This window comes from Dryobates pubescens, chromosome 5 (assembly GCF_014839835.1).
Source record: "Dryobates pubescens isolate bDryPub1 chromosome 5, bDryPub1.pri, whole genome shotgun sequence".
NCBI lineage: Eukaryota > Metazoa > Chordata > Aves > Piciformes > Picidae > Dryobates > Dryobates pubescens.
The window spans coordinates 25,637,827-25,658,204 of NC_071616.1; the positions used below are offsets into that span (position 1 = coordinate 25,637,827).

Consider the following 20,378-nt stretch of genomic DNA (forward strand, 5'->3'; position numbering starts at 1 on the left):
TTAGTATCATGGGGACAAATTAATCCTGGGTGTAAATCCCTAAAGATTAATGGAGCTCTAACAGGGATTAATTTGGCCCATCATCTCTAAGGACAGCAAAACCAATTAGGTGATGTCATTAATCTTCTGGTTAGTACAGGACGGTTTCTTAAGTAATACTGAAAGACAGGCAATAGAACAGAAATGACCAAAGGATCCACTAAAACAGATGAATCTGCCATTCCTTGGCAGAGGATTCACAGGAGCCTTTAACAGTGACAGCAGCCCTGATATTCTCTCAGGCATCCACCCTGAGTGAGATGCTCTATGGGAATCATTTGTGTGAGACATGAAGAGCTGGCTCAAATTTTAGTCACCGATGAGGCTTACATCTTTTCTTAGGGCAAGACTTTTGCAAAACTGATTTGGACTCAAAGGTATTTATTAAGTCTTTGGAAAACACGAAGTGGTTAATGCCCTAGGGAAAGTATCACTGGGAAGATTCAAAAATTTTCATATTTCCACTTCTAGTCTGACAAAATGCAAACTACCCTAATAGAAATAAGCCTATAAGAAGCAGGTATTGCAAAATCTGTATAACTACCATGTTCTGAAATTTGGAAACCAACATTTTCTTATCCTTCAGTTGAGACAATACAAAATTTCCCATCTTAAACACCAAATATCTTCTGGATGCTTGCAATAGGGTTAAAACTAGCCCAGAGCAGAAAATGTTCTTCTTTTTCTGTTTTCCTCTGAAATTTTATTTCAAATAGAAGCTAAATTAGACAGAAAGCTATTTGTTTAAGGGTAATGACCAGCTATAACAAATGCATACAAAGAAGAGATGAACAGAACAATGAAAACTACCACTTCCAGACCATGGTTAATGGAATTTATGGAAAGAGAACATCTGTGTCATTGGCAAGGTCTAGCGGGAGTACACTGAATAGGAGGTAGTGAATTTGTGCCCAGAAGTTGTGTGCATTACCTAATAGGCCTGGTAAAAATGTTCCACTGTCATTTTGAAAGCAAAACTTGGCAACAATGAGATCATTAAAACCCTACTGCATAGATGCCCTCATTCAAAATGTAATAATATGTAGCAGGTTTTTCATTGTTATTAGGAGGGGGAAAAAAATTCTAGTTGTAATAGGGATCATCCCATCAATAGCTCTGCCTGAATAAGAGTTTCATGGCTGAGATTTCATAATCGGTGAAATGACATAAAACTTCTTTCATAGGGATCTTCTTGGATAAATTAAAACCTCTTTCCTCATTTTATATAATGGAGGAGTTCACATGAGGTGACATGCTCAGGCTGATGGTATGGTTCCAGTCAGGAGGGAGAACGTCATGGTGCTTCCTTGTACTGAAGCAGAGAAGCAGGGATTTGTGGGGCAGGGCTTTGCAGCATCCTTCCCACCCCAGTCAGCTGAGCACTTTTTAGGAATGTAATGACACACTGCCACATGCATCTATGGAGTGAGGATGCTAAAAAGAGACATAGAGTAAGAACCTCAGCAGAACATGAAAGAAACTTGAATTTTTGCAGGGTGTCTTGAACGTAGAAGGCTGAGTGGAGTGGAAATATCTCTGAGTCGGTGAAAAAGTTATCAGCCAAAAGTAGTAAATAAATGTACCAAGGCTGTTCCCACATGGTATCATCTATGTTTTAGAAGTGAAATGAAAAGAAAAGGAAATGCACTTAAGAAAAAGCTGTCAAAAGAAGCTCATAATATATAAAAGAATGGAAGAACATCCATTTCATGATTTTCCTTCAGCAACTAGATCTAAAGACACCCTCTGAGAAATGCACCCACACAAACCTGTGTTTCCAAAAGGCCTTTTAGGCTGTAAAATGACAGTGGTTTTGTCTCACCATTTGTTTCCAAAAAAACATGTTTTATAGTTATTAGAGGATAAAAACACACTTTTTTTTTTTTTATCATAAGTAGCCATTGAACATTGTAATTTCTAGGCAAAAAGAAAACTCTAAATATACAGACAATTAGTTTAACACTAGTTTTCCTTTTAAATAATAGACTAGCTTAATCTTTAGTGATGAGGGCAAATGGGTAGGGACCCTGTCACCATATATCCAGCTTTTCTAAAGTGCAAATATACCTGCAGCACAGTGCTACATATGCAAAGCTATGAGAAATCAGACAGCAAATGTAAAACCATGCCAAAACTATACAAAACAAGCACAGCAACTGTAAAACAGCTTATGCTTTCAGCTCTGGTATGACCAGGTTAGAAGTTTGGTACAAGTATCTTATCTATCTTCTGCAGCTTATATTTGTTGTAGAAACAATATAGCAACTGACACAGTCACAGATAGTAGCTTCATGCAAACAAGCCTATATGAGAACTGGTATTTATTTTTCACAGGGACACAATCAATATTGTAGTGCTGTAGTGAATGCCACAGTAAAAAATACCTGACATTCAGACCCAGGTTGGTTCATAAAATAGAACTCCACACAATTACAGCCTGCCTAGTTGATATGCCTGCCCAGTTGATATATCTTTGTTGTCCTGTTTAAAACACGTGTCAGAAATAATTTATAAGGGAAGATACATGCATATTCATAGTAATTACTGCTTTGCAAGTCCAGTTGCAGTAAAACTGGAAGATATTGGAGAATAACAGCAAGAAAAGTAGTGATAGCAGCTGCTTCTAGGTGCTGTGGAGCACAGTGAAGCTCAGACTTCGTCCTGTAAACACTGTGTTAGCTGTTTGCTGATCATCTGATTGGTACAGCGAGTGCTGATTTCATTGGCAATTAGCTCCAGGTCTGCTTTAACAACAGAATAACAGGCATCTCAAAATTCAAATATTCATGGAAAGGCCTTTTATGTTCCAGTCTGGATATATTTAATAGTATTCAGAGGTTTACTGGATCCTTTTTTCCAGACTACAAACACAATAATGGAAACATTTATTCAGTGATTTGTGTACACATTTAGTGATACATATGGATTGCGAATGAATGAAAAATGTGGCTTGCATTACTGGACATAGGTCATTGTAAAATCAAAGTAAGAGAACAGAGTCCATTTAAGTATGTGAAATCTTCATGGACATTTTCACTTACCCTTTTTTTTCCCCCCATATTTACAGCAAATTAGCTCCTCACTATATCTTTGCTAAAATGCAGGAACTTAGCTGTGGTTGTGGCTTGCCCTCTTCAGAAATACCAAATCAATCACTTGCTATGATCCCACAGTGCCCAGTGTCACTGTGAAGGACTTAAAAAAATAATCTTGTCTACTGGCAAGCATCTTTTAAATTGCTCTGGAAGATAATACCATATGAAGCACATGGTACAGGTCTGTCCCTGTCATCTCTTCACAGAAGGCACCACTTCAAGCCCCATTCACAGATGAAGTGCAGCATGTCCAAGGGGACTAAAAGGGGCCTTCTCACAGAGAAGAGAATATAGTTGCTCCAGCAAGTCAAATTGGACACAATCTCCTTGCTTCAAGCACACAGCTGTTGAAAGGGTAAATATGAAGGCAAGACAGACCAAGGTCTGAAGTACAGAGTTAGTGTCCTGAGAGCATGAGCAGCTGGTTAATCTGATTAAAGGAGATGGAAAAACATCTTGAGGATGACACAGCTAGGGGGAGAAGATCAGTATGCAGTAAAAGCCAGAGAATTGACCCCAGGTGCATGCATAGCTCAATGTCAATAACAGAACACATGCAGGATGTGACCCAGAATGGCTGGTCCCTGTGCAGCTTCGTGGTAACCACTAAAAGCCACTATCCCGAACTACTCCCACATGCTTGACATGCTGGGGGTTCCCTTCCAGCACATGCTAGGCAACATAAACTCCAACAGTATGATTAAAAGCAGTATCATTTATCCACATCTAACTATGTTACCTCTTTATTTTGAACAAAGAACCCATGAGAATGGATTCTTCATTCAATCACTTATAGACTACTGGCATACATCACACAGGATCTTCTCAAAGGTCTTTGTTAGAAAGGAAAAATATCTGCTCTTCCACAAACCCTGGCACTCAGCCTCCAAGCTGGATAGTTTCAGGTAGCTACAGAGATCAAACTGTACTTCTATCTTTCAATAGCTCCTGGATCCCTGACACAGTCCTGCACTTAGCATGTGCTGGGATGAAGTGTCTTGGATCCTTAATGGATCTCTTCCATCTTCACTGTGCATGAGCCTATTCCACAAGAACAAGCATAACATCTTTAAACCTCTCTCTGAACAAAGCAGCCAGCTCCCAAAGCACCTTTCTTCCTGAGCTGTCTCAGCTGCTCACAGCTAATGAGTCACATGCTATATAATACAGTGATGGGGCTGTCAGAAGGGGTTTTGAAGCTGTTCCCACTGTGCAGAACCCAGGTCTGATACATGCATAATTCAGACAACACCCTTTGCTGCTGTGGTGCCAACTGCTGGACTTGGGCAGCTTTGTGGGATTGAGGACTGTGAACAGAAGGACTGCTGAAGGCATTGGTGGTGTACAACAATTGCCAGCAGCACCTCCTGGGATTACCTGCAGACCATAAAGTCACTGCCATGTGCAAACAGCAGATCATGTACTCTGGTGGGGGAGAGCTGGTACTTCTGGGGCTGAGCAGAAATGCAACACACTCTTCTCTTTTAAATCTGGTTTTGGTGTTAGGGTGTGCTGCCAAGCTGTACAATGCAGTGAGAAAGACAATACAGCTATTTAATCTACATAGATTAATCTCTCCACAAATTTTAATAACAGATCTCAGGATGGAGATTATGTTTGTTAGATAATGACTAACATATAAAAGATCTACAAGTCTACTACCTAGGAAAATGAAATATATTTAAAATCAGGTATTTTGATTGTTTTTTATTACTGACTGAAAGTACAGTTATGTATAATCTCAAGATAGTAAGCAACAAATCCTTTCTTATTAAAGTAACTTAAACCATTAATGGCATTATAGCTTGCTTTAGACTTGTAGTGCTTTTTTTACTGCCATCTGTCTACCTTCCAGACTCTACTGAGGGAAAAGGAAAACTATATTCTGTTCTAAATTTGCAATAAAACACCATGAACAGGTAATACTTTAAGAGAAATAAGTCTACAAGACATTCAGAGCTCAGCACTGAGGCAGGATGATTTTTCTTGATGTAGTATGGTATTTAAAATCAGACAACACAGAAACAGACACTTTCTTGCAATGTCATATGCAGACCACAGAAAACATTATTGCAGTTAACCTTGTCAGCGTACTACATAACACTGAGCCACCCTCACACTTAAGGAAAATCAATTACTTTGTAGATGGAGTTAAAATCCCAGCTGTTATAAAATGCAAAGTAATCCTCATGTTAATGTGGAATTAAGTAATGGAAGAAATGAGTGACCTGCACAGAACTCTGGTGCTCCACTGTGGTCTGCCTGGGCCGGTTCCTCAGGGATGGACTTCATGTTCCTCAGTGATGCCCCTGGAGCAGCTGGTGGGCTATGTCCGGGACTCAAAGGGCTCTGCATGAGAGGCAGCTGGGTGCTGTATCTTCTTTTTATTTATGTGAAGGTTACAATGGCAGCAGGCAGCAATGCACAGACACTGAATTAATTAAGCTGGTTTTAAGCTACAGCATTAAGGTGATGTCATAAGAACCCGCTTAGGATGGCAAGGTCAGTGGAAAGGGAGAGTACATGCCCTGCAATTAAAAAAAATGTAATTTGGAGGGGTTATGTTTGATGCCTTGTGTGGACTTGTCAAACCATTTGGTTTTTAAACCTGGCATCACCTGGAGAAGTACTTTTTCTATCCATGGAAATATCCAACTGCATTTCTGTTTTAAAGAGGAGAGGAGCTGATACACCTGCTTCAGCTGCAAGCAACACACACTACATACTCAGAAATGCATAAATTAGATACAATTGAAAATGCACAGAACTGGGAAATTCTTTTTATGCAAGATAACATAGTTCATGCAATTTATGCCAGATTGATCTTGTGTTTGTATACAAGCATACTCAGGCACGTTGGGCAGCTCAGTTTACCACTTACATTTACATAGCAGTGCATTGCCATTTTTCATTGGTAGTTAATTATGTTGTATAACTGAGCCTGAGATCTTTTTTCTGTATGTCCTAAATAACTAGTTTTGTAGAAGTCGAGAACAGAAAGAATTAGTTCTCTTCATAGCCTTGAAGAAAAAAAAACCTACAGAGACTCTAACAGAAGAAATAAAGCAGATACGGATACATTGGAAGCTCTTAATGATGCTATTGCTTCATTGTCAAATATTCCTACTAGGAAATGTTGAGCATCTGAACTGTAGCCATAATCCTCTCATACAGGAGCCTTTTCTACAGCTTGCACAGAGTAAGTGCAAGCCTGCGTCTTCAGCATTAATGGAATCAGCTGGAGTGAGTAATGCTTTGTGTATCATAAGGCTGTGATCCTGTAAACGTGGTAAAAAGATGGCACTGTTGCTTTTCCTAAGCAGTCAGTCCCACATGAGGTGAAGTGATTCAGAGCATTTGAGATGGATGGGCAGCGCTCAGAAAGGAGCTTTTGTTCCTCGTCTCCAGTCTCTAACAGTCACAGTGAAATAGTCTCTACCATCTATCTGCCTATTAGCATCAAGATAACTGGGACCGTTTGTGTGAGAAACACTTCAGAATATAACCAAAGGTCACACAAGGAGACTCTTAAATCAGCATCTTTTTGGTTTGGTTTGTTTTTTTACCAAGCTTAAAATGACCACACTGATGACCCACCACTGTCTCCCATAATGAAAAGCTAGAGACAGATAGAAACACAGATGGGGATCAATTTGTCACTGAGAGCTTTACAGTAACAACTATTTATCCTTGTCTGCAGTAGTCACACAAACAACTGAAGAGAAACATTTCTGTTCACTGCATGGCAAGTCTTCTGCCCTTTCTTTCCTGATAGCTGTTACTTGTAATTGCAGCAAAAATAATATCTTGAGGGCTTTATGCTGATCTGTTGGATTTGAACATCAGCCTCTCAATTTACATCCTCTGTATCCCCTGCTGCCAGTCGAGTACACACTGTTTCTGCTATCCAATAAAAGCTTATGAAACAAGGTTAGACCTGCCTAGGTTTTACCACCAATTTCATACAAGGAATTGAATGTAAAATCCACTTGGTAATCATGCAAAATCGGAAGGCAGATGAAATATCTCCAATTCACTCCTGATGCCATGGGACACATCTCATCCCGATTTGTGTGTGATAGAGCAGTGCTGCAGACAGGGAGCTGTACAGGCTCTGATGCCAGGCAGCATGTGACAAAGAGTGGATGGCCTCTCTTAAGTGGCCTTTCTTGTAGCACCTCAGCGTTTCTGAGTACTTGGAGGTTATGTACTAGCTATGCTTCAATGGTGTGGAAAAGCACTTCCCATTCAAAGTGAATAGTCATCAAAGAAGTGGAGAAAATTGTTAAATGTTGTCAATGGAGATGTCTTTGCTTCTTTATAAATGCATTAATGGGATGATCTGTCACAAATCATAAAGAGTTTGCAGCCTTTCAAATGGTGAATGTAATGATAAAACCAATATTGTGTTACTCACTGGTTTCCATTTATTGGCTAAGTTATTGGATTAAATCATGATCCCCAGAGCTGAAGTCAAGGGATTTTGGCCAGAGCAAGGATTAGGATATCAGAAGATGAAATCTCCCTGATCCCTGCAGAAGTGGTGAGGGGAAACATGGGAACAGGGGTTGGAAGAACAAAGAGTGCCTGAGGACCCCATTGTAACCACTTCTGCATGGACACTTTCCTTCTCCCCCCCACCCCAATATATAATTGTCTGTAGGCCCTGCTGCACAGTCAAGTCAAGGGCATTTTGAGCCCTGCCCATACATACAAGGAAGCCCAGGGCTGCTCCTTATGGATTTTTAGCGGTTCCTATGCCGTTCTTCACTTTTCTCGAGGTAAAGGCAAAAGAAGTGTAGGCACTCCAGCTAAAAATAGCCAGTTATGCCCTCGATGATTCATTTGTTGCCTCTCTCTAAAGTCTGTTCTCTGGCTCAATATCCCCCATACTAGCTTGTGTATGCCTTTCCAGTCCTGCTCAGTCTGTTTTCCTATGGGTTATAACTTCTTTAGCTATATATATTAGAAGAGACTATTTATCTCCCTCCATGGCAGCAAGACCCAAGCATGACTTCCTCCTGCTCTAGGAATGTCATAAATAAATCACTGTCTCTTATTTCCCTGGGACCATATAGCATGACAAAAATACAAAACCAAATTGAAAAAAAACAACCACCAACAACACAACAAACCAACACACACACACACAAAATAAAAACAACACAACCCCCCCCCACCAAGCAGCAAAATCAACCAAACAAAACCCCAACAACAAACAAAACCAAGAAATTGTCATCCCTTTCTCTGGCTAAATATGTTAGAACAGTAACAGAAACAGGAATATGCCCTTAAACTTCAGTGGCAGACCTTTCTGCATTCTGCTGATTTATGCAAGTAATAAATAACTGCACTGAATACTTCTCAAGGAACAGCTAAAGAAGGCTTTGTGTGATAAAGAAAGCTTTGTATAATTTAACTTCCCATCCCCCAAACATGCACACTCAGGGTGATGACCAGGTTTTAAATCACTGTCTTCCAAATTGCTGTAGACTGGGGGAAGATGAAATTGGGCCCTTTGGTGACATCCTCATAGTGCAAGTGACTGTTTATGAATGTATAACTGAGCTTATTGATAAGCATTTTCAACCTGAAATGGGCTCTGTTTAAAGCTGTTGGTTTTTTTGTTGCTTGTTACAGTATTAATATATTTCTGCAACTATCCTATGCAGGAAGAATGAGGGAATAAGATGCTTCTTCAGTTGCACTGTGGAAGGGCTTCTTTGTGACTGCTCCATTGTAAAAGGCATGTGAATCAGAGATGGCTTAGCTGAAAGAGCAGAGCAAAGGGCATGTGATACTGACACGAGCCCCAAACACAGAGGAGCCAAAACCTGCATTTCATCTGGAGCAACCCTTCAGCTGCATGTGAGTTGGTCAGGTCTTTCCCAGGATTGAAACCATCACTCACTATTTGGAGTGCCTACAGAGGGCACAAATCTGAGATGTTGTGATTAATGGTTCTTTCCTTCTTTTTCCCCCTTTTTTTTTTTTCCTGTGGGATCTCATGTTTGATATCTTTTATCTTTTGATTCAGGGACTTCCTAAACACTAATAAAATAGTGCTGGTGTTAATTTTTGCTGCATGGGTCATTTTGTGATGGTTAAGTTGCAATAGGGTAACTGGAGAATAATAAATAAAGCCTTTGGGTAATGATACTCAGTTACTTAGATACTCAGAGTATTTAGTCTCTTCAGATCAGCCAAACCACGTAGCATGTTTTAATGTGTTTTTTCAGTAACGAAATAGCATTTTCTTTATCTGTTGATGGGTATTATTTGGCAGTCACCCTTTTTTATTTCTCTCTGTAGACACAATCTGTCTTTTTAGGAAACATTACCACAGACTTAGGTAATTATTTCTTTAGGCAGTCTGCACATATTACTGTGTGTGCTTATTGGATCACAAGAAGTGATACCAGCATATTTGTCTTCCCATTTGTAAAAGTTTCCCCAAACACTTTCCCTTCCAATGGCACTTTCATAATCCATACTGTACTTGCTTAGACTACACACATCACATTAGTGTGGCTACATCAGCAAACTTGTGATTTATCCCTGTTTTCCCTCAAGAGCCAAGCACACACAGTTGTACACACTCAAGAGGAAAGTTCCTGGCTCCCAGAGCCAAGAAGCGCAGCAAGAGTCATGTGTTGTGGCTCCCTCTGCATGAGTATGCAGCTGAAAATAATATCACTTACATTTTCTTCAGCAATGGGGGTTATAGTCAATATTTATCCTCCTTTTCCTATTTCAAATTTTGTCAACCAACCAGTGCTAACATAGCTGGAATACAGACTCTACTTTGTAGTGCTGTAGTTGGTTTCATCTCCAGTGGACCAGTTCTGAAATACTGATAAATGAATGCATGAGATACCCTGCTCTCTTCTGCAGAATGGTAGTGGAATTTTCAGCTAGTGTTTTCCTTTTTATATAATCTAATCCTATCTTGGTTATATGCCTAATGCTCCTCACTATCAGCTAATGCATTAGTCTCTAGACTCTGTCCTAAATCCATTCCTGGAAGCACAATGGAAGTGGGGAACAATGATATCTTTTTCAGTTCAAAAAGTACGTGCCATAGAGGTTACATTTGTATAAGACACAAGAGGACAAAGATACACTTGTGAGTTGGTGCATGTTTGGATCAAATAACTTAGAAAAAAAAAACAAGAGATGAGGTCTTCAGATTTTAGTCTAATAGTGTGTCCAAGCTGAGCTCCCTGATATCAATGAAAATATTGGAATGGGAAATAAGATAGACTCAGGGTGAATATTTCCAGGTAGTACTTCAAACTACTTCCAGGCATCCTGAAAATTATAATTTTTGCTTGTATCAATGACATATATAGCACTTTTCAATGGCCTTCAGGGGTTTGTGCTTATTCAGTGGTGAGCACTTGGAATACATCTTCTGCAAGAGACACTCTGAGATTGATTTCCAAGTGATAGAGTAGCAGGCTCTCCCACTGGAGAGCATTAGGGGAAAGAGCATCAGCTGGGAAAAGAAATAGAGACCCAAGCAACTCCAGCATCAAAGAACAGAAGTACATCTGTGAATTGGACCCCTAAATCTAGATCATTAATAGCGGCAGAATGGGTCTCCTTTAAACATGCACCTCCATTGCCCACATCTCCCAAATGAACTCTCTAAACTTTGATCTCTGTACCTCATAGAATCATAAAATCAATAAGGTTGGAAGAGACCTCAAAGATCATCAAGTCCAACCCATCACCCAAGACCTCAGGACTACTAAACCATGGCACCAAGTGCCACGTCCAATCCCCAATCACCTCCAGGGATGGTGACTCCACCACATCCCTGGGCAGCCCATTTCAACAGCTAACAACTCTCTCTGTGAAGGACTTTCTCCTCACCTTGAGCCTAAACTTCCCCTGGTGCAGCTTGAGACTGTGTCCTCTTGTTCTGGTGCTGGTTGCCTGGGAGAAGAGACCAACCCTCTCCTGGCTACAACCACCTTTCAGGTAGTTGTAGACAGCAATAAGGTCTCCTCTGAGCCTCCTCCAGGCTAAACAATTCCAGCTCCCTCAGCCTCTCCTCGTAGAGCTTGTGCTTGAGGCTTCTCACCAGCCTCATTGCCCTTCTGTGGACACATTCAAGAATCTCAACGTCCTTAAATTGAAGGGCCCAGAACTGGACACAGTACTCATGGTGTGGCCTAATCAGTGCTGAGTACAGGGGCACAATGACTTCCCTGCTCCTGCTGGTCACACTGTTCTTGATGCAGGCCAGGATGCCACTGGCCTTCTTGGCCACCTGGGCACACTGATGGCTCATGTTCAGCCATCTGTCAATCAGTACCCCCAGGTCCCTTTCTGTTTGGCTGCTATCCAGCCACTCCAACCCCAGCCTGTAGCGCTGCATGGGGTTATTGTGGCCAAAGTGTGTGATGGTTCTGATGCTTACAGTAAATGAAAAATCATTTTTCTGATTGCTGTTCCATGTCTGGCACTTTTGCAGTAAGTTCTTTGCAAATAAAGATGACAAATATTCGATGCATTTTTATGCAATCGTTAAGTGAATAATAAATGAACTTTGTGGGCACCTTTATTCCCTCCCTTTCCAGAAAACCAAAAACAAACAAAGGAAAACCACTCTAACAGCATCATAAAAGTCAGTGTTGTCTCCAGCTATTATCAAACACCTTAGCACAGGCTAGCACTCACTGCAGAAGGAACATTAGCTTCAAGCACTGCTAGCAAACCAAGTAGGGCTGGAGCCTAACAGAGGACCAGAAGTCCTTCCCCTGGCATCACTAGGGAAAAGGTTGAGGTCTGCCATGAAGAGTCAAATACTGATTTCTACACTGCTTTCTGTCTCAGCATCCTAGCCCAGCTGGAATGCCCTCTGCTAGAGGATTTGAATCCTCTCAAGAAGCTGTAGGATAAGCACAAGTGCTTATCTGCTCAGCAGTGTCAAAACTCGGACATTTGTGGGTAAAAACAGAAGTGGCAAGTTGGGCTAAAAGACTTGAACTAGTACTTGTATTAGAGGCCCAGCACTCCCAATGTGAGACTCAGGTATCTGTGTTTTTTCTCCTTAAGGCCTCAGGCTCTCTGTGGGCTTGATGATGCTTAGTAGGACCGTGATTCATTCATGAACCATGAAAAACCTCAAAGGCTAAATTCCAGCCATCCCATGATGTCCAGGTTGGGACGTGGGCCAGCTGGGACACCCTTTGCCATTGACTGAAGCAAAGTCTAAGTATCTCTGAAAATGGGTCTCTGCCCTTATTCAGGGAAACCTCCCTTTCATTTGACATATTTTATATTTGAGTAAGGGTTCAAAAACCAAAACAAAGATTGGATTCATCGACTATTAGTACACTTCATAATCAACATTTCTATGATATTCATTTGTGTGCATGAAACTTCAGTATAAATGAAAATATATTCCCTCCTTCACGTATCTGATGAGTTCATTTATATGCAACACAGCTTGTCAAGACACAGCAAACAAAAGACCTGGGAGGACAAGGATTTACTCCAAATAAGCTGATAGCTACAAATGATTCTGAATCATATTGGAATTAAGTCATTTAGTGCTACTAATGCCTCTGGCACTGCTACTGGCCTCAACACTAGTGAGGGACTTAATTTAGAGGCTCTTTTGATTTCTCAGAGGCTCCTAATGGTTAATTTTTTTGTTTCTTTTCCTTTTTTAATTTCTGCTTCCTTAGGACATACCAAAGAGAAATGCTGATGTGTGAAAGGATCTAATCTAAGCTATGTTTAGTTTATGACAGGCAGGAGATAGAGAAACAAAAGAGGAGCAGGACAGACAAAAATATCTTGCAGTTTGGCTGATCCACTAATATTTGTTAATTGCAGTATGATAACAGAAGCTTTTAATGAGCTTAAATAAAGCATTTTAATGGGATGTCATCAGGTTAAACATTATGTTAAAAAATACAAATGTCCTTAATAATTCCAGATTAAAACAGAATTAAGTTTGAATATCCAAATAATTTTTCCCCTTTGTGCCAGGATGTGAACTATACTGCACACAAGTCAAAACCAGATGGGGGTTTATTCTACTGCTTTCGGGCCAGAGCACACCTACATCATAGGAGCTAGGACATCACTTGGATGCCTCAGGCAGCCCTGGAGAGGCAGCTGTAGAGCTGCAGAAGGGCCTGTTATGCCCTAGCTGGTGAGGCTGCCAGGCAGCTTTTCTTAGCTTTGGTCCAGCCTAAGGCTCCTGGGATACCAGCACTGTGCCTGGCAAGAGGATTTCACCCCATGATGGCAACTCCAGGACTTTCCTGAGGCTTTCCACCCAGCACAGTAGCTCTGGAGATGGCATGAGAGTTTTCATTCAAGGACAGTGGCTCTGGGCTTTGCACAAGGGTTTCCTCTGGGGCTTGCACAAGGGTTTTCCCTGGGTGCTATTCTATGCATAAAAAGTCATTGCAGGTCCAGCCGGAAGCCTTGTAAACATTTCAGTCTACTAAGAGAATTTGCAACCCAGGACCAGCCCAGGGGTCCTCACACAGCACTGGATTGTGCTGTGCAGATTCATTTTCTTGTTTTAGCACATGACTTAAATATTTCCATGTTTAGATCACAAGCCTTTAAGAGCAGAGTTTAAATTCAGAGCAGTGACTATGTTGAGTTTAACGAAAATTGAAGGAAGGAGCCTGTGGAAACTTCTTCACAAGGAAGTTTTGTAAATAGCGGTTTGATACTATGGTGATGTGTCCCTAGAACTGTCAACTCCATTTTTCTTTCTGTTCAATCCTTTAGTTTTCTTCCAAACATGCAGATCTTAGTCCTGCCCTACATGGCAGTGTTGACTGTTCATTTTCATGCATTAAACAAGTGCCAAGGAAATCTTACTTATAGAACAGCAATGCTGGATCTACTTCCCAGATGAGTCTCTTTAAAAAGTGTGGGAGGAGGCCAAATGCATCTGCGTGCCTCCAGGGGCAGTGTCTACAGGGGCTTCTGGATGTGCTCATTTACCTTAGGTCTTTGTAAACCACAAAGGATGGTCGAAACGTGAGAAGCTTCAGAGTGAAGTGGGTCTCGGGCAAGCAAGAAAATTCATTCACAGACTAAAGGACTCGGATAAGTTGCCACTTGGAAGCAGCACCAAAGACATGCTTGAGGTCATGTCCTCTGCTATTTGCTCATATTCCTGCTGAAACCCATCTTGGTGCTGACCCTGTAGCCCTGTAGTCCACCCTCCTGCAAGGATGAGCCCTAGAATGGTCCTGCTGCTGCCTGCTTTATGAGGACCTGGACTGTGCTGGCAGCCTGAGCTTGGCCTATTTACAGAGTGTCTGATCCCCAAAGCCCCTGGGCTTCAGGTCGTTAGCACGACAAGTCTCTTAAGCATCCAAGTGTATATATTCCCGCTTACCAGAAATATACTGCAGAATTTAGTGAGCTTCTGCATCTGCTGTCTAGCAAAAATCTTCTCTCCTAGGTAGAAAGATCCCCTCTGTCTTTTATACTGAAGAAGGAGAGAGAATGTTTCCAAATATCCCACAACCTGGATGATTTCAACAGAAGCAAGAGTAAGCACAGTGTGAAAGAAGGATTACTCTTGCTATGTATCATTATCTGGGAGAGAGCAAGCCCAATGGCTTGAAGCTTTGTAAACATCTCAGACTACTAAGGGAAGTAGAAATATAAACAAAAATGTTTGAAAATGCATTTTCCCTGAGCCATTCATTTCCTAAATAGGTATGGACAAATTTGGGTCTGGAACAAGTCTAGTGAGCACAGAACTGGGGAAAAGCAGAAGCTTTTCCCTGGAATGATGCAGTATCTCTTACATTCACTGGGGGGCGGGGGGGGGAAGGAAAAAAAACCACAACTGCCAAAACCAAACCCCAACAAAACCCAACCACAGTCTATGCAGTTTAATAGGGATACAAGTTTGTAGTGGTTTTCTCAGCCTCCAATCCTGCTGGGCACAAGGCTGTGTTTGCTGTGTACTGCAGTCTCCTGGCCCAGCCAATTGAGCAATTGATTGTGGTTTTTGTTTACTTCTTTTTCCAATCTCTTCTGTAAGCCAAAGATAAAGCCTGAACAGATCTAGCTGTACTTTTGAACCCATGTTTAAATGGGGTGTAAATAAATCTTAATGAGATTGTTCAGCCCTATTACCTTAAGTAGCATACCTCAAATGAACCCTGCTAAAGGCTGTAATTCCCTTCTGAGATTTCAATGACATGAGCAAGCAGCTCATATTTCGTTATTGTGATTTGGGTCATCATCAGATACTTGGTAGAATTTCACCTTTATTGCAAAAGAATTGGAGAAAACATCCTTTATTAACGATATGAAAATAGTAGAGGATACTTTGGTCTAGTAAGTGCAAAGAAATTTCTTCTAATCTTGCTCCAACTAGAAAATTACTTTTTCATATCTACGTCATGAGTATTCAGATGCAAAAACTTTACTTCCATAAATTCTTATGACTGGAATGTTGATGCTTCCTATTCTATCTCTGCATAAAATCAAGGTATTTTCCCAGGACTTGCTGCTGAGCAGAACAAGGAAGGCAGCAACAGATGGGCAGGACTGGAAAAGCTGAGGAAGAGCCAGGGAGGCCTCAGTCTGTTTTTCTCTAGGGAGCACTGTACTGCAGCAGAAACATCACTTATTTAGCATCTCTGGAGAACCCCATACACGGTTGAAGAGAGATAATGTTTAAGATGCATTTTACTCAGTTAATATATAAGAAAGGAATGTGCAGTCCTAAGTCTTTGGAAACATGCAGCAACATTCTTCAGGGCACAAGGAATGAGCCCTTCACATGAGGAGCTCAGGTAGATAACAAAAATAAATCAGTCTTACTATGCCAAAGCCACTTGGCTGTGAAGTACAGGAGATTTTTAGATCACATTGTACTCACAGCAGTGAAAGGGTAACACAAAATGAAAGTCCAGAGGAGAAATCTCTCCTCTTAGTCTAAATTTAGCATACAGTCTTGAAAATACAGAGAAGGCAGCCAAGCAGCAGCAGCAGCCGCCAAAGAATTTCGACAAGACAGATAAATCAGTTTTGTTAAGTGGCTTTTGGGAAATAATGGAAGAAGAAACAAGGATCTAACAACCTTTTGCTAAGCTAAAGTTAACCTCCAGCTCTGGACAGAAACCTAGGGCTATCTCTGACCACAGAGAGACCTCAGTGAAGAACTAGCATTCCAGCTGATTTTTCACACCGTTCCTAAATGTTTCATATTGGATAAACATGCAGAAATTTGAGTATGTGGGTTCAGCAGATGCTATTAACTGCTGAGAGGAGAGGTTTGGGACATATTGTCATTAATGAGTGATTTCACACAGAGGAACAAAACCAAGCCTGGAGAAGCAGTACTAGAGGGTGCTGGCCCAGCTGCATTCTCCTTCGTGTTGTAAACAGGCTAGTGGCCTGCAGCAAGGCAGTGCATTGAGTAGTGGAAAGTAAACTTGATCTCCCTTTGCTATCTACTCACTCCACACAACTCCATTTGAGTTCATTCCTGAGAACGCGGATGCTCCGAGTGGCAAAGCACAGCTGTTTGGGCAGGCTTGGGGCTGTACTGGGATGGAGTCATGCTACAATCTTGTCTTGCCCTTTGCTTCAACTCATTAAAGCATCCAGTTGCCTCCAGTTCTTCTTTGTCCCTGAAGGCAGCTTAATTAACAAGGCAGATTGTCAATTGAGCAATCGCCTCGGAACAAGCAAATCTTCAAAGATTTGGCACCGTTATCTGGGATAACCCAGCTGCTGAACTTCAGTAGGAAAAGGAAGCAAATCGACTTCAAGGCACATTTCTATTGGAGAAAATAAAACCAGTTCAGGAAAACTGAGTATTTTCTAAGCCTGTATCTCCCCTTTGGACAAAACTGAGACACTCAGCTCCCAGCTAGCATTGTATCTCATAGCTATAGAGTAGTGAGTTTTCTCACGCACCTTGGGGTGCTCCTTTGCCTCACCTTTCCTGCAGGGACACTTGAACACAGGAGCAAGGGATGTGGCACGGGAGTACATGTGCTGCTCTGGGAACTGGTTCTGTCCTGCTGAGATCCCCATAGCAGCAAGAAGCAGGAAGATGCTCACACTCAGGGTTTGATCATCCTTCTGCATCCCCACAACCCAAAATATTGCTGAAGCCTTACTGGGGTCTGCTATGTTTTGATTGGTCTAAGCAGTGAGGCTCCTACCATAAGGAGAGGATGTTCATCATGCCTCAACAAAAATGTGCTATCTGGTCACTTTACAGTGGTAGATTCTTTACAGTTAAGTGGTGAAACAATGAAGAGTTGTCTTCTTACTCCCTACACTTTATAAAACAACGGAGTAGGTAGAAAGTAGTAAAGGACAGAATAAAACTGCTCAAGCTACTTTATGTGCAGGGAGGCTCCCCGAAGATCTGAAGAAACCAAATAATTGTAGGAGAGTTTGCTGAGAAAACAAACACTCCCCCTGTGAAAAACTGTGAGCAGATTGAACGCTTTCCCTGGAGTTTTTCCAATTTTTTCATTAAATGACTCAAAATGAAAACATGCAAAAATGTGGCTGATATTTAAAAAGAAAGTTTTTGTTAGAGAAATATTGTTCTCCAGCCTACTCATATGAGTACTGTGGGCCTCAGCCTGCCATATCTGTTCCAGACACTGCACATTCTCTCACAGTTTCCCACATGATGCTTCTCCCTATGCCTTAGATGTTTAAATACCTGACCAAAATATTTTAAAAAAATAAATCCTCACTCTCCAGCAGTTTAAGACTCCCCATATGTTGCTGACTGGGTGAAAACAGATGGTGCATAGACACCAAAAAACTCATGACCCAAGAAACAGGGCTTTAGAGGTTAAAAAATAAATAAATAAAAAGGCAAGCAACTCTTACAAGGCATTCAAGAGCTGGCTGCACCAAGATGAATCAAACAGTTTTGGCAAAATTTCCCAGAGAAATTGTTTCCATTTTATCAATGTACTGTTTGTTTTCAGTTATGTCTGAATATACCATTTGGAATTTATGATAGATGCAGGAAATAATAGTTCCCTTCTCAAAATCCTTTCCACATGCAGCCCATATGCCTGCAGCACAAACGGATTGCAATCTTGTGCCTAAGTCAGATGGGTGTGAGAAGGCCAGCTGATTGTTGTAACAACAGGACGAACCTGTGAATCCTGGATTTGGGGTAGGGGAGCTGTAGAAATTATAGATTTTGAGCCCTGAGGACAAGATGCCTGTATCAATGGTACCTCTGTACTAGGTTATCAGCACTGTACAGTACCTCCAAACAACAAGTACCAAGTTATAATAATAAGAAGAATACTTATTGCTAATGATCTAGATATGAGGTGTTGGAGTATTTTGTATCTTATGACATATGTGTTTCCAATAAACTATTTATCATACCACAGCTTCACCTGTTGGAGATATTGAACAAGGTAAGAATGCAATTCCAGGAAGATAAAGGACAATTTCAGGCTAACAAACTTGAAAAGTATTACTGGGAACTAGATTACATCTGTGTCTCAGCTGCAGGGCAGCTCTCAAAGGGAGAAGAGTTCTTCCACAGAGCAGTTGTGGAAATCAAGCTGATGGATCACTGATGATGTGTTCCTTATCACCTCATACCAGAGAAGAGGCCTTGGATCTGATTTACAGACACATCCAATATTCACATCTGCCAATGAAGTTTGAACATATGAAATATGGTACTGTGCGAGGTGCTCTGAAAGAAGTGCTCTTCAGCGTCCCTGAGTAGACACCCACATCAGTGGGGAGTGGTTTTGGTTTAATCTTGATATGCCTCAGTTCCATATATATAAACACAGAATAATGCTGCACACATGGCTGTGACTTATTGTTAAGTCATGTCTTGCAATGTTTCAGTAGGGGAAATATGAAACATTCACTGAGTTTTAATTAGGTGCAAATATAAATACATTCCCCTGAGCAATCATGCTGGGACAAAGAATGACTAATGCATAGTGCTTCCCACACACCAGAAGAGTGCTTGCTGGTGAGGTCTTACCCAGCAAACCTCACCAGCCACACAGCACAGGGCTCAGACTGCCCTTGTCTTAAGAAGAATCATCAAGCTGACTCAGACACCGTCACTGCCTATGGGTCAGTGGAGTGAATAAAAGGCTCCTTTTCACTCCAAGGGGTCTGGATCAGGCTGCTACAGCTCTTTCCTCCCCTGAAGATCAGAAGATGCAGAAATTTTTAGTTTAACCTGAACCTAAGCCCTTATTAATTCATATGATATGATCAAGCACAACCTGAGACCCCCAGCTTACTGTCACTTTCGTAGACTTTTCACAGAATCACAGAATTCTGTGATTCTGTGAAAAGTTTGAGTATCTGTGGATAACACTGAGGTGCTCCTGTGTTGCACATAGCTCTTTTTTGTGTGCTTTCACTCCTTTGTGGCATCAGCAAGGCCTCTTTGGGCAAGCTGTCTAGCCATGAGTTTTCACCCAACCACTGCACCAAGCTGGAGACTGCTTGCCTAGGTAGTTGGGTAGCTGGCTGCCTGCTGGGGTTTGGCACATTTTTGCAACACATAGAGCTGCTGAAATACAGGGGTCATTCTTTCATCAGAGCTTGTGGGGATAAGCAGAAATCACCCTGGCCATCTGAGTGAATTAGGAAAGCTGCTACTCACACAAATACTCTCCAGCCAGTGGCCCTGGGGCTCCTCTTCCACTTGTGGTTGCAGCAGCAAGGTCTTCACCATTTTCACAGCAGCTTTATTAGTTACTAGGAAGTGTTCTGGATGATTGAGGGGTACCAGCAAAACCATAGCATACCCTGCAGCTCCATAAAGAGCACATCACAAAGGGTAAGTGTGCACCAGTGCTGTGCAGGCAGCAAATAAATATATTTATCTGCAAAACAGATTAGAACTATGTGAAATGCCAAGTTTGGCAAGTAGCATCTATAGATTTAGGAGGGGACTTTGGACCTAAACCTTTCCAACATCTCTCTAAACTCTTCATTTCATACCTTCACACTAGATGGTGTGGGTGAAAGCCTTTGCTCTCTCAAGGAGGGCTGAAGTGATGGAAACATGAGTAGCACAAACAGTGCTGAGTGGTGATGGGTACTAGGGGGTTCCTGCTTGGCAGTGGGGAGGAGCTGAGATGAGCAAGTCATTGGCAGCTCTCAGAAGCGCTCCCTGTTATCTGTGATGCAGACAGCACTGCACTTTCCTAAATCTTCTTGGAATTTGTTGTGACTCCTCAAAGGCCATAGCAAATTTAC

General features: G+C 41.5%; 1 protein-coding gene across 4 annotated transcripts in view; it reads right to left on the reverse strand.

Moving 5' to 3' along the window:
* The window catches only part of EML1 (EMAP like 1), a 124,346-nt gene that overhangs the window by 96,646 nt on the left and 7,322 nt on the right, over nt 1-20,378 (reverse strand). For 3 of the 4 annotated variants that reach the window (XM_054161855.1, XM_054161854.1, XM_054161853.1), the window contains exon 1: nt 5,363-5,547. The exons of the other annotated variant lie outside the window; for it this stretch is intronic. In XM_054161855.1, coding sequence (XP_054017830.1) covers nt 5,363-5,489 — 127 coding nt within the window. In that variant the 5' untranslated portion in view covers nt 5,490-5,547. Of the gene's footprint in view, nt 1-5,362; nt 5,548-20,378 lie in introns of those variants that run through there. 4 annotated transcript variants of the gene reach the window in all.